Source organism: Oryctolagus cuniculus, chromosome 6 (genome assembly GCF_964237555.1).
Source record: "Oryctolagus cuniculus chromosome 6, mOryCun1.1, whole genome shotgun sequence".
NCBI lineage: Eukaryota > Metazoa > Chordata > Mammalia > Lagomorpha > Leporidae > Oryctolagus > Oryctolagus cuniculus.
Window position 1 is genome coordinate 79,887,789 of NC_091437.1, and position 14,395 is coordinate 79,902,183.

Consider the following 14,395-nt stretch of genomic DNA (forward strand, 5'->3'; position numbering starts at 1 on the left):
GATATCCCACGTGGGTGGCAGGAACCCAAGTGTTTGAGCCATCTTCTATGCCTTCCCAGGTGCATCAGCAGAAGCTGGATGTGAAGCAGAACTGCTGGAACTTGGAACGGTGCTTTGATATGGGATGCTGGTTTTGCAAGCAGCGGTTTAATCCATTGTACCACAAACATCAGTCCCACAGTGTTTAATTTTGATACTACTATTAATAACAACACCAGAAAACAGATATTGAAAACCCAGGGTATACATTATCACTTTTAGTGTTTATACTGTAGGAAGGCAGATACTGTTATTATATCAAATTATTAAATCACTTTCAGGAAATAAGCATTTGATATCACATAGCTAACATGTAGACCTAAAAAAAGAAGTGAAACAGGAAAATCAGTGATTATGAAATGAAGCTGCCTTACAGTCTTCCTTGGTATCATGACCCATGCTTGAGAAAACTCCACTTTGGGAAATAACGTTTATGCCTAATCACCTAAACATGCTTTACAAGCTGTTTTCCATAAGACAGCTTGTAAACCATGTAAATGGTTTTTTTAAAGGCAGAGATATAGAGAGAGAAGGAGAGAGAGAATCTTCCATCCACTGGTTCACTCCCCAAATGGCCATAATGGCAGAGCTTGGCCAGGCTGAAGCCTGGAGCTTCTTCAAGGTCACCCATCTGAGTGCAGAGACCCATGTGCTTGGGCCATCTTCCACTGCTTTCTCAGGTTCATTAGTACAGATCGGAAGTAGAGCAGCTTAGACTTGAACTGGTGCCCATATGGGATACTGACAAGGCAGGCAGAGGCTTAACCTTCTACACTCAGTGCCAGCCATTCCATATGGCATTTTTACTTCATTTACTCTTCAGCTTGGTGAGACAAGTTACAGTGCTAATTTTACACATAGGGACCTGATGATCACAGTCATACACCCAGTAAGTAGCCGTGCAAAGCATAAACCAAGATCTTTGATCCAAATCCAAATTTACTCCACTAACCACAACTCTTTTACTGGGTCTGCACTGTTAGCTATAGAATCAGAAATTTTGCCCTCTTTTATTTAACAAGTAGAATATTTCCTGTGAAAATAAAAGCAGAAATAAGCACAATTGGCAATAAGACCCATGTATGCATCTATCCCTTTCTCTCTCTTTATCTGCTAAGGTCACTCTAATGATGCAATTGGGGATTAAGTAATTGTACTTATTTCTAACCATGGTTTCAGTTTTTGTGGTTTCAGTTACCTGCAGTCAACTATGATGTGAAATTATTAAGTGGAATTTTTTTTTTTTTTTTTATGACAGGCAGAGTGGACAGTGAGAGGGAGAGACAGAGAGAAAGGTCTTCCTTTTGCCGCGGCCACCGCGCTGCAGCCAGCGCACCGCGCTGATCTGAAGCCAGGAGCCAGGTGCTTCTCCTGGTCTCCCATGGGGTGCAGGGCCCAAGCACTTGGGCCATCCTCCACTGCACTCCCTGGCCACAGCAGAGAGCTGGCCTGGAAGAGGGGCAACCGGGACAGAACTCGGCGCCCCGACCGGGACTAGAACCCGGTGTGCCGGCGCCGCAAGGTGGAGGATTAGCCTAGTGAGCCGCGGCGCTGGCTATTAAGTGGAAAATTTAAGAGGAAAAACAATTCATAGGTTTTAAATAACTTTTTTACAGTATATTGTAATAATTATTTTATTATTCTTCATTGTTGACTTCCTACTGATTTATAAATTAACACTTATCCTAAGTATATAGTATGTATAGTAAGAAACATAGGATATGTAAGACTCAGCACTATTCGTAGTTCCAGGCATATATGTCCCCTTAAAAAAAAAAGAAGGGACTACCGTATTTAAGATGCTTCAGCTTTGGCACTGCTGGCTTTTGTGGTTAGATGACTCTTTGTTTTGAGGGGGGTGCTGTCCAATGCACAGCTGAATGTTTAGTGTCATCTCTAGTCTCTGTGCAGCAGATGCTAGGGGCTGCTGCACCACCACACAGATAGTAACAACCAAAAATGTCCCCAGACATTGCCACATGTCCAGTAGGGGCAAAAATATCACCTGGTTGAGAAGCACCGCTACATCCCTTTATTGCTTTAAAAAGAACCTACAACTTTGACTCTTTGTCTTCCTGTTTTGAGGCATCGTAACCTTGATGGTAAAAGGAACTCATTCAGAGCCCTCACCTTGGAGGCTGCTGAGTTGGTGTTAATAGATTTGCACCTAAGTAGTCAGTGAGATTCGGTCCTCAGCACATACTTTTAAGGTCAAAGGGATGGTGGTGCCTGAGAAATGAGAGGTTTCTCAACAGTTTCCATGGAGAAGTTAGTATAGAGGAAGAACCCATTGGAGCTTTAGGTAGAATGGCCTTATAAAAACCTTATATTTCATGGGGAAGCCTTCAAGTCCGAAATCTAAAAGACCCCTTCACTTATGACTTCCACTTATCTGAAACTTTGCATTCCATCTGGCCTTTGAATTATTATAAGTCCTCATAGAGCGTGTCTGTGTTAATAAGAGTTTACTGATATGCTGCTTTAATGCAGTCTCATATTATTTAAATATTTTGGGTTTATACATCACAGATCATCTGTAAAGTCTCCTTGATGATAGAAATAGTTTCTTTTTGTTTAACCCCTAAACCTGCTCATCCAGTGTCCATGCACATCTACATCAGAAGTCGTGCCTACATGAGGCCGAGGGTGTGTGTGCCCCTTTTCAGAGCCTTCAGCTTACACGGACAGAGCAGGGCCTGGGAACTCCTCTGGTTAGCTGTTTTGGTTTAGGAATTCTGTTTGTTAGCTCATGAGGAATATGATCCTTTATACAGCTGAAATCTTACCAACAAGCTGGCCCTTAAACTAGGGCCTCAGCAGTTGGGATGGGGATCATTCTTTTCATTCACCCACCTTTGCTTCTACCCCAGTTTTCAAATAAGCAATCCACACCCTGAATTTCTAGCCACTTAGGACAATTGAAGTTTCTTATTTTTTCATTTTTTAAAAGATTTATTTATTTATTTCATAGAGTTACACAGAGAGAGGAGAGGCAGAGAGAGAGAGAGAGAGAGAGAGAGAGAGGTCTTCCATCCGACGGTTCACTCCCCAATTGGCCACAACGGCTGGATCTGCACCGATCCTAAGCCAGGGGCCAGGAGCTTCTTCCAGGTCTCCCTTGTGCATGCAGGGACCCAAGGACTTGGGGCATCTTCTACTGCTTTCCCAGGCCATAGCAGAGAGCTGAATTGAAAGTGGAGCAGCCAAGTCTCAAACCGGCTCCCATATGGGATGCCGGTGCTACAGGCTGCGGCTTTTACCCGCTGCGCCACAGCATCGGCCCTTGAAGTAACTTATGATCAGAAAGTGGGCTGAAAATAATTTTATTTGAGCCTTGTATCTGACTGTATCTTATTGGGACTAGTATGAGTCCTTATAACTAGTCTCTTTGTCTTGGTATTCTGAGTTTTCCATCCCATTGCTATAAAAGTAAAGCATGGAATTCAAAAGGCTTCCATAGCCTTGGCAACTCATGACAAGAGCCTTGGGTGATTACTGATGCCATAAACAAGAGTGTCAATTTGTTAAGTCAACAACAGGAGTCACTGTGCACTTACTCCTCACGTAGGATCTCTCCTTAATGTGCTGTACATTGTGATTTAATGCTATAACTAGTACTCAAACAGTATTTTTCATTTTGTGTTTTTGTGTGGGAGCAAACTGTTGAAATCTTTACTTAATACATACTAAATTGATCTTCTGTATATAAAGAGACTTGAAAATGAATCTTAATGTGAATGAAGGGGAGAGGGAGTGGGAGAGGGGAGGGTTGCGGGTGGGAGGGAAGTTATGGGGGGGAAGCCATTGTAATCCATAAGCTGTACTTTCAAAATTTATATTCATTAAATAAAAGTTAAAAAAAAGTAAAGCACGATACAGTCCATAGAAAGGACATTTCCTAGTGTAGTAGACTATATTACATTAACCTCATATATATACATATGTATATATAAAATATGTATATGTAGCCCCAAATTTGGCTGTTAATAGAATGTGTTAATACAACTTATATAAAGATTTATACATTTCTAACTTATAATGTTACCTAATCTCCATATTGTGCAACTGTGTAAAGTAGTAATTATCCCCCATTTTAAAGATGAGAAAACTGATGAAGGGTAGGCAGATTCATCATAGTAATGTATCACATGGAAGCTATTCTAAGTAGGGAGACAAGTTTATGTGTGAGATGAGAAGTAATGTGGCCAGGAGTGGCACTGAGAACAGATCAGTACAGCTAAAATATAGGATGTGAGAGAAAGTATCTAGCAAGGAGAGCATCAATCATGAATGACACATTATGTTCAGAATTTAAAATTTTATACTATTAGTAGAACTATTGAAAAAGTTGTAAGCAGTGTAAAGAGACATTGGATTTCTGTTTTAGAATAATTTGTCTTGAAAAAAACTAAAGGCATGGATGGAGAGGGGCATGAATGGCAGAGAGTGTGTTACATCGGGGCTCTGACAGTGAGCCCCTGAGAAATGGGAGCAAGCACTTGCTCCAAGGCAAGAAGCAGGTGAAATTGAGGAAGGATGGAGGCTTTTTTAGAAGGTTTACTAATATCTGAAAAGGAGGACAGTTGCAATGAGTTAGGAGGGCTGGCAAATAATTGCGACATTCCTTCCGGAAGTGTTCTGCTCGTCTGATGTGAGGTAGAGGATAAAGGGAAGGAGGCCTTTGTGTAAAAGACCCTGAAAGGAGCAAGAGCTAAGAAAAGGTCTTCTGAGAGCTCACTGGGCAGGGAGGCAATGCAACGGATTGCATGCTGCAAAAGAAGGCACTTGGACTCTGGCAGCCGAGGGCTTATCCTCAGCCTGCAGAAGTTATAAATACACTTAAAAGGTGTTATAAATACACTTGAAGGGCATGAGAAATTTTAAAACATTCTGCTGTGTGGCCTGCTCTGGTGACTAACATGAACACAAAATCTCTTGGATTTTCTCCTGTAGATTAGTTGTTTGGTCACTGCCACAGGCAAGATCGATAGTTTCCTTTCAGACAGAATTCATTTCAATTCTCCATGCCTCCCTTTTCTTATCTGCAAAATTGTAAGAATTTTACCAATGTAGTTGGTGATGATTAAAAGATATTTAAATTAAATCACTTAGCACAATACTTGACAAATAATGATGGCTACAGCCAGTAGCAACATTAATGCTGCTAACCATGCCACCACCATAAGACTTTGCAGTACACTTTAACAACTCAACTTCTATAAGAAATTGGAAATCACACAGTCTGACTATTGTTTCTTCTAATCCCAGGTGACCATGCAACATATGAAGAGCAAGAAGATCCTAGATTTTGTAACAAATGCCTGGCTCTCTCGGATGCAAGCAGATGGGGACATTGTCTGTGAGCTTCCTGTGGTAAAAGAAGGAGAAGCCATTTTCCCATGTGTGTTATTAATCTTCAGTAGCCTATACAAGTGGTTTTGTAGTTGATGAAATAAACTGCCAAATTATTTAGTTATAGATCATTTTTCCTATATCTGAGAGCTGTTTGACCCATTGGGAAGTGAATTTTTCAGTGTCACGGTGGGAGTCTCGTGGATGTCAGGTTCAGTGTATCTCACAGTGGTTTTCATGGTCCAGCTAACAGTCCCAAGGCTGAGGCTGTAAGGGCTAACAAAGGTCAGGGCTGTGCTTTAGTTTTGCTTGGAACTAGCTGTTTACCTGAGGCCATCAGCTTGCTTTTGATTGATTCCTCATCAAACCTTGTATCAATTTAAATTTTAAGCATCATGGCTGGCACCATGGCTCAAATTAGTCTGTCACATGGCCCAGCTATCTCACTTCTGGATCTATATCTGAAGAAAATGAAATGAATCTATAAAATACATATTCACACTCATGTTCATTACAGTACTGACCCACAATGGCCAAGATATTGAGTCAACCTAGGTTTTCATTGGCAGATAAATTGGATAAGTAAAATGTGGCATAAAAACACAATGGAATATTATTCAGCCGCAAAAAGAATGAAATCATGATATTTTCAGCTAAATGAGTAGAAATTGAGATCAAGATATTAAGTGAAATAAGACAAAACACAGGCCAGCGCCGGGGCTCACTAGGCTAATCCTCCACCTGTGGTGCCGGCACCCTGGGTTCTAGTCCTGGTCGGGGCTCCAGATTCTGTCCCGGTTGCTCCTCTTCCAGTCCAGCTCTCTGCTGTGGCCCAGGAAGGCAGTGGAGAATGGCCCAAGTGCTTGGGCCCTGCACCCCATGGGAGACCAGGAGAAGCACCTGGCTCCTGCCTTTGGATCAGCGCGATGCGCCGGCCGCAGTGTGCCAGCCGTGGCAGCCATTGGAGGGTGAACCAACAGCAAAAGGAAGACCTTTCTCTCTCTCTGTCTCTCTCTCACTGTCCACTCTGCCTGTCAAAAAAATAAATAAAATAAATAAAAAAAATTTTAAGCATCATGTACAAAAATACTGTCACTTTTGCCACTGACCACTATGCATAACATTCTCCTATCTCACAAAAATAGGATAGCCTTTAGACAATCTCATATGTCTCTTTTGGAAAAAGCTATAAACGCTCTGCTCTGGACATTTGTTTATGTGTAAACATATTCATTTACAATTAAAATTAATAATTAAAGAATCCAAAGTGTCTCATTAGACACAAAACGTCCAGTTTAGAGAAATATTCACTTGATATTTTGATCATTGAATAAGAGTTTCTCTCTGTTTTTAAGAGTTCCAAGACAATGGATTTCTTTTTTTTTTTTGTTTTCTCTCCCCTTGTTTTTTCAGTAGTGAAATACCAGGTTGATGTCTACACTGGACAACTGAAACAAGCAGAAACAGAGTCTGAGGTTTTGCTGTGTCTCTATGGAGACAGGGGAGATTCCGGCCTTCGACAGCTACATAAATCTAACATGCCAGTCAAATTTCAAAGAGGACAGGTGAGTCTGTGGAAATAACTCCCCAGGTTCCCAGCATCCCCTCTGAAGATGGCCATGTGTGGTTTAAAATCTAAAAAGTACTTGACATTCTTCAAGCTTTAGTTTTTGGAAATCTTTAACATAAATGTCATGGTCTGATTTCCTAAATATGCTTTGTTTAAGAAGTTATTCTTGAAAGAAAAATAGGAAACACTAAACTAAAAATGAATCACATAACAAAGAAAAAATCAGGGTGGGCATTTGGTCTAGCTATTAAGACACCTGCATCCCATATTGGAGCACCTGGGTTCAACTCTCAGTCCCAGCTCCTCTTTCCAGCTTCCTAAACGCAGCAGATGATAGTTCAGGTTGTTAGGTCTTTGCCATTAATGAAAGAAACCTGAATTTAATTCACAGCTCTTGGTTCTGTTTTGGCTCTGTACATTGTGGGCATTTGGGTAATGAACAAGTAGATGGAAGAGCTCTCTCCTCCCTTTGCCTGCTTCTTTAAAAAAAAAAAAAACCATTTATTTGTTTGAAAGTCAGAATTACACAGAGAGAGGAGAGGCGCAGAGAGAGAGAGAGAGAGAGGTCTTCCATCCGATGGTTCACTCCACAATTGGCCGCAACAGCTGGAGCTGTGCCAATCTGAAGCCAGGAACCAGGATCTTCTTCCGGGTCTCCCACGCGGGTACAGGAGACCAAAGACTTGGGCCATCTTCCACTGCTTTCCCAGGCCATAGCAGAGAGCTGGATCAGAAAAGAAGCAGCCGGATCTCAAACCGGCAGCCATATGGGATGCTGGCACTGCAGGCCAGGGCTTTAACCCGCGGCACCACAGCATCAACCCCTCTGCCTGCTTCTTGAATGAATAAAAGAATAGCGATATAATAAAGAAAAAAATAAAATGAATTGAAAAGATGTCAGGTAAAAATAATATTAACGTGCTCTGTCAAGACAAAGTTGGGGCTGGTGCTTTGGCATAGTGGGCTGAACCTCTTCCTGCATCGCCAGCATCCCATATGGGTGCCAGTTTGTGTCCCAGCTGCTCCTCTTCCCATCCAGCTCTCTGCTATGACCTGGAAAAGCAGTGGAAGATGGCCCAAGTGCTTGGACCCCTATACCTGCATGGGAGACCAGGAAGAAGCTCCTGGCTTCTTGTTGTGGTGGATTCGTTTCTGAGAGGAGGAGCGTGGTGGGGGCAAGAGGTGCGGAGTCACCACACAGACCCCAGGAGTCGGGAGAAAGCAGGCCTGATGCAAGCAGCCTGCAGACTCGTTTATTTTAGTTGCTACAGCTGCTTATATAGCCAAGGCAGCCAATCCGGTCTATGCCCTAGCCAATCACAGCCTGTTGCCAGGCAGTTTCCAAAGCCATTCAATCACAGCCTGTTGTCAGTCAGGCTCTGTTGTCATGTGGTTTCCGAAGCCATCCAATCATGACCTGTTGTCAGTCAGGCTCTGTTGTCATGTCGTTTCTGAAGCCATCCAATCACGGCCTGTTGCCAGGCAGTCTCTACTGTCAGTGGCCATCTTGACATGACGTTCTCATTCTACCACAGCTTCTGATCAACCCAGCTCTGTTCATTGGGCAATTTAGGGAGTGAACCAGCAGATGGAAGAACTTTCTCTCTGTCACTCCCTCTCTCTGTCTGTAACTCTGCCTCTCAAATAAATAAATCAAATATTTAAAAAAAAATACTGAAAGTTACAAAGCATTATTCTAAAAGGTCTAGAGCCACTCTAGAATATTTCATATTACACAATAACTTTTCTTTTAAACACCTTTAATGGAACCAAATTATTATTCTCACACCCGAAGCCCCTCATTATTCCCTCCTGCCCTTTATATATAACATGAGTCTTTCCATATGTTAGATGGTTGAGAAGTTGCAGTGGGATATATATTTAACCCAGTTATGTATTAAAGTTACTTTGTTGTATATGGGTTGTATTTGGGTCTCTGAAATTAAGATTGGGGATTAAAAGTACCCAAGTGTGTGTTTTTGAGCAAAAAGCCTTGTTAAATCAGTTTGAAAGTATTGCTTCTCAGACATTTTTGTTGTAGATTGTGAAACTGGAAGCATCAAAGACCTAACAGCTAAACTGTACCTTTTTATTTATCACCGTAGATTACACAAAAGCTGTCTCAGAATAAATAGGAAAGCCAGTTCTGCTTTGGATGACACAAAGACAAAATTATTCCTATTTTTTGCTTTTGCAAGTGAATCACTAATTTTGAGTAGAGACAAAATTTCAGAAAGTGTATTATAATATTATGTTAAGTGATCAGTGAAGTTATCCCTCAGAGGATTCAGCCAGCTCTGCATTAGCCCCAAACTCTTTGCCTCTCCCACTTCATGGTGAATGGTGAGGGCCCCATCTCTTCTGGCTTCCCACTAGTTGGGGCACCAGTATGCAGCATTTTTGTAGCAGTGCAGCATCATGTAAAGTTTCTAAGATGATGCCCTAAGATTACATACTTCTTCTTGATGACTCATCTTCAGTTCAACATTATGTATAGGACTTAACAGAGAACCAGGTGAGTATATTATGTACTGAAATTAAAATTGGATAGGAGATATAATCGGCGTATAAGGAAGAGTAGTAGTGTGATTTTAGTGGCATCAGTTTTGAAGTTTAGAATCAAAGATATCAATATGCTTTGTTTTCCTGGTTCATTTTCTTAATTAAACATTTAAAATTACTTTTTTATTTATTTGAGGGGGGGAGAGAAAGAGAGAGAGGCAGATAGAGCTCTGATCTGCTGGTTCACACTCACTGTTCCTGCAGTGACCAGAAATGCATTCCTAGTCTCCCAGAATGGTGACAAAATCCAGTTATTTAAGCCATCACTACTGAATCAAAGGGTTTGTGTTAGCAGGAAGCTGAACTCAGGAGCTAGAGCTGAACCAAAGTGGGATGGGGTTGTCTTAACTGTTAGGCTAAATGTCTGCTTCTGGTAGATTTTAGATTTTACATTTTCCTACCATTCTTCTCAATCTATGGGATTGTGGGGAGCAACTGGGAGCAACTCGGACTAGACTAAGTTACTGGAATTAAGACTTATTCTATGCATCTGCTCTCCCACAATATGGCGCTGAGAAGGGAGAAACAGCTACACAGCTGCCTCCAGTTCAACCAATAAACTGTAGGACCTGCTCCTGATTGGAGGAGAGCAGCATACTCGGCGTGTGGGTAGCAGAGTTGGGATTGGTGGAAGAGGACTATAAAGGAGGAGAGAGACAACATGCACCAGGAACATCTATCTGAAGGAACACCTGAGCAGCCCCCGAGAGAGCCGGCCCTCCCCCGCGGAAGTGGGGAAAGTGGCCAGGGGGAACCGCCCTTCCACGGAGGTGGAAGGGTCGGTAGCCAACCCAGGAAGAACCAGCAGCAAACCCGGGGAGGGCCGAGCAGACAAAAGAACAGTGCAGGGTCCTGTGTCGTTCCTCCACGAAGAGGGAGAGCGACATAATGGTGCCGTGACTCAGATATGAAGCCTAGGCAGGGTTTAGTGTCGTTCCTCCACGAAGAGGGGGAGCGACATGGGATGAAATGGAAAGATCAGAGAATTTTAAGAGTTTTGCAGGCAAGTAAGTTGTCAGCATGCCTAGAGTGTCTACCACAGCAGCAATGAACCCAGAAATGGACTCAGAAGTCACAGGATAAGAGATCAGTTGCATCTACCAGAACAGGAGGTATGTGTCATGAAATATCCTTGAAATGTCAACAAAGGCACACTTAGAATGAAGAACACTGGACAGTAAGACTGTCCAGGCACACAGAGTGCATGCACACAGAATTATCATCTAGCTAACTAATGACGTTGGTCTGACCAAAATAAGAGAAAATTTACATCATTAACATGGAACCAATAGTGAGGTAGCACATCTTCAAATACTGACATGAAATTTAATGTGGCAACAATGCACCCAACAACTAAGGTAGTCCATCCAACATAGGCAACAAAGGAATACTAGATTCACATTTTTACCTTTAAGCAGAGTAATGGTGGCTAACAGTCAACTGTCACTTCTGAGAACTTCCCAGACTTAATTAAATTCATGAGTCTGTACTCAGATAATTCTAGAATGATTATTCTCTTTATTTATTTATTTATAACTTTTATTTAATAAATATAAATTTCCAAAGTACGGCTTTTGGATTACAGTGGCGTTTTCCCCCCATAACCTCCCTCCCACCCGCAATCATCCCATCTCCCACTCCCTCTCCCATCCCATTCACATTAAGATTCATTTTCAATTATCTTTATATAAAGAAGATCAATTTAGTATATACTAAGTAAAGATTTCAACAGTTTGCACCCACACAGAAACACAAAGTGTAAAGCACTGTTTGAGTACTAGTTATACTGTTAATTTACATAGTACAATACATTAAGGATAGAGATCCTACATAGAGAGTAAGGGCACAATGACTCCTGTTGTTGATTTAACAGTTGACACCCTTGTTTATGGCGTCAGCAATCACCCGAGGCTCTTGTCATGAGTTGCCAAGGCTGTGGAAGCCTTTTGAGTTCGCCAACTCCAATCTTATTTAAACAAGGTCATAGTCAAAGTGGAAGTTCTCTCCTCCCTTCAGAGAAAGGGACCTCCTTCTTTGATGGCCCGTTCTTTTCACTGGTATCTCACTTGCAGAGATCTTTCATTTAGGTCATTTTTTTGCCAGAATGCCTTGGTTTTCCATGCCTGAAATACTCTCATAGGCTTTTTAGCCAGATCCAAATGCCTTAAGGGCTGATTCTGAGGCCAGAGTGCTGTTTAGGACATCTGCCATTCTATGAGTCTGCTGTGTATCCCACTTCCTGTGTTGGATCGTTCTCTAGGATGATTATTCTCAACATCAGCAATCTATGAGGAGGTAATGTGTGAAGGAGTTCTATTTATTCCAATCAGAACTGCATTGACTTCGGGACCTGCACCTCCAAAAAATGCCAGTACAATTTTGACATGATAAACTGATTTTGTTTAGGAGGAAGGATTCCAGAATGCTCCACAGAAAACCTGAGCATGTGTTCTAATTTTATTGGAGAAAGATTCAAGAAAGGTGTTTATTGAAAGAATGAAAAGAAGACAGATAGGAGGGAGGAGGGAGAGAATGGGGAAAGAGAGAGAGGAAGAGAAACTGTCCGTCTTGCCTCATAGTATGTAAGCACTCATGGGAAAGAAATGGGCTGTGCATTATGCCTCATGGCTATTGCCTGGCCACCTCATGCACTGGTTCTCAAGGGCAGGGTCTTAAAGGAGATAAAAACCCTTTGTATTGGAGCTGGTTTGTTTTTGCACTGGATGCTACTGCTAATGGAGAAAATAAATCTGTGTGTGTGTGTGTGTGAGAGAGAGAGAGAGAGAGAGAGAGCACAACCAAAAATATATTTTTAATAGATAAAGGTAATTTGCTTATTTTTCTTCCTTTATTGCTCCTTTTAATGCTAACTGTAGCAACATTCAGTCTTTTAAAGTGTTGTGCTGCTCCTGGCAGCCTTTGGGCTAGTATTATTGCCTCTTTGATCATGTGCTGGGCTGTAGTTATTTCTGTGGGATTTTCTGTCTTCTATACCAGATTGATAAATTTCAAGTCACAGCAGTGTCACTTGGAAAACTGCAGAAGGTGCTGTTGCGCTGTGAGGCCAGTGACAAATCACAGTACTGGTACTGTGAGAAGATTGTCGTCAGAGAGTCTCCTGCCACAGCTGAGTCCATCTTCATCTGCGAAAGGTAATGCAGGTCTCTGGGCACTATACAGCAGTGTGTTGCACTGTGGATAACACTGTGTGTGTGTGTGTGTGTGTGTGCATATGTGTGCTCTGGGTTACAAATCTGTGTCACTTACTCAGGATTCCACATTATGCCCCACCCAGTAAATAATCTTTTGCTAAGCATTGCAAAGAAGTCTTCTCTTGTAATTTCTTATTATCACAACGGTTTGTGTATCACAAAAGGATAAAAAGTTTAACACTGGAAATTATTACATACATAGAATATTTATTTAAATGTCAATGTTTTTGCATCGCTAAAATTTTAACATTAAAACAATTTGATAAAGGAATTAAAGGTGGAGAGTTTTAGAGAGAACAATTTTCAGAACAGAATGTTAGAAAGACAAATATTAGAGTGTAGATAAATTGGGCTTTCCATCTAGCCCTGTAAGATGTAAGTCCCAATATCGTCTCCCTCCATTTTTAACCTGAACATACTGCATTTAAGTTTGAACCCCAGGTCCCATGTATCCTCTCTTCTTAAAATCTATTACAAATTCAACACCTCCTTCAATTCAGCACTTCAGAATGTATCAGTCATTTTCACAGGAAGAAGCCTTACTATTTGGATCTTTGCTGAGTCTTGCAATGTCAAGAATACTCTGTTGCAGCTAGACTGGTGTGATGCTTATTGTTGCTTGATCTCAGTCACGGGCTCATGAATGGGATTGAGGATAAGTAGATTTCTGCATTAAAAATCCAATCTACTAATGGCCAGCGCTGCGGCTCAATAGGCTAATCCTCTGCCTACGGCGCCAGCACACTGGGTTCTAGTCCCTGTCGGGGTGTGGATTCTGTCCCGGTTGCTCTTCTTCCTGTCCAGCTCTCTGCTGTGGCCCAGGAGTGCAGTGGAAGATGGCCCAAGTGCTTGGGCCCTGCACCAGCATGGGAGACCAGTAGAAGCACCTGGCTCCTAGCTTCGGATCAGCGCTGTGCACCAGCCGCAGCACACCAGCCACAGCGGCCATTGGGGGGTGAACCAATGGAAAAGGAAGACCTTTCTCTCTGTCTCTCTCTCTCTCACTGTCCACTCTGCCTGTCAAAAAAAATCCAATCTACTGTGGGTATGGAAATGAGAAACTTCAGGATTTAGTTTGAAATTTTCTATCTTCAATGTTGGGAGCTGCTCTACAGCCTTCTTCTCAAATAGACAACCTGTAGAGAATGAGGCCAAAAAAATACAGGCAAAATGAGGGCATTGGGAAATTCAAGGACAAGGATTTGGAGATGCCAAGACAATTGCAACTTTAAGTACTAAGCAAAAATTGGAACAAAAAATAATAAGGCAATTCATCTAAAAATACTAAAGGCACAACACAAAACTGCAGACATCAAAGATGATTGGGGATGACTGTGGATGAAAAGGGGCAGTGAGAACCACTGTGAGCCCTGTTCCATTTTTACCTGTTCAATCTATTCCTTTTCCAGTGTCTATTTTATTCACCCCTTTATTTCCCTTATTCCCACCTCTGCCTTACTCCATGCCATTGTTTCATCAAAAGTAGATTTTCACAGTGGTTCTGTAGTTGTCTATTCATTGTTTCTTCTCCAGTCTGCCCTGCCAACACTTCCAAGCTAACCATATTATGATACTAACTAGAATTATTCTGACTTCTCTTGATCTTTTCTCCTCTCATTTTCCTTTTGTTATACTTTGAAGTTTATTCTTTAGTATTTTA

The 14,395-nt window shown here is 41.8% G+C and overlaps 1 protein-coding gene across 1 annotated transcript in view; it reads left to right on the top strand.

Annotated features, from left to right (window-relative positions):
- The window catches only part of RP1 (RP1 axonemal microtubule associated), a 315,423-nt gene that overhangs the window by 193,086 nt on the left and 107,942 nt on the right, over window positions 1-14,395 (top strand). The window contains exons 20-22 of the mRNA XM_017341307.3: window positions 5,308-5,440; window positions 6,805-6,956; window positions 12,521-12,675. Coding sequence (XP_017196796.3) covers window positions 5,308-5,440; window positions 6,805-6,956; window positions 12,521-12,675 — 440 coding nt within the window. The remainder of the gene's footprint in view (window positions 1-5,307; window positions 5,441-6,804; window positions 6,957-12,520; window positions 12,676-14,395) is intronic.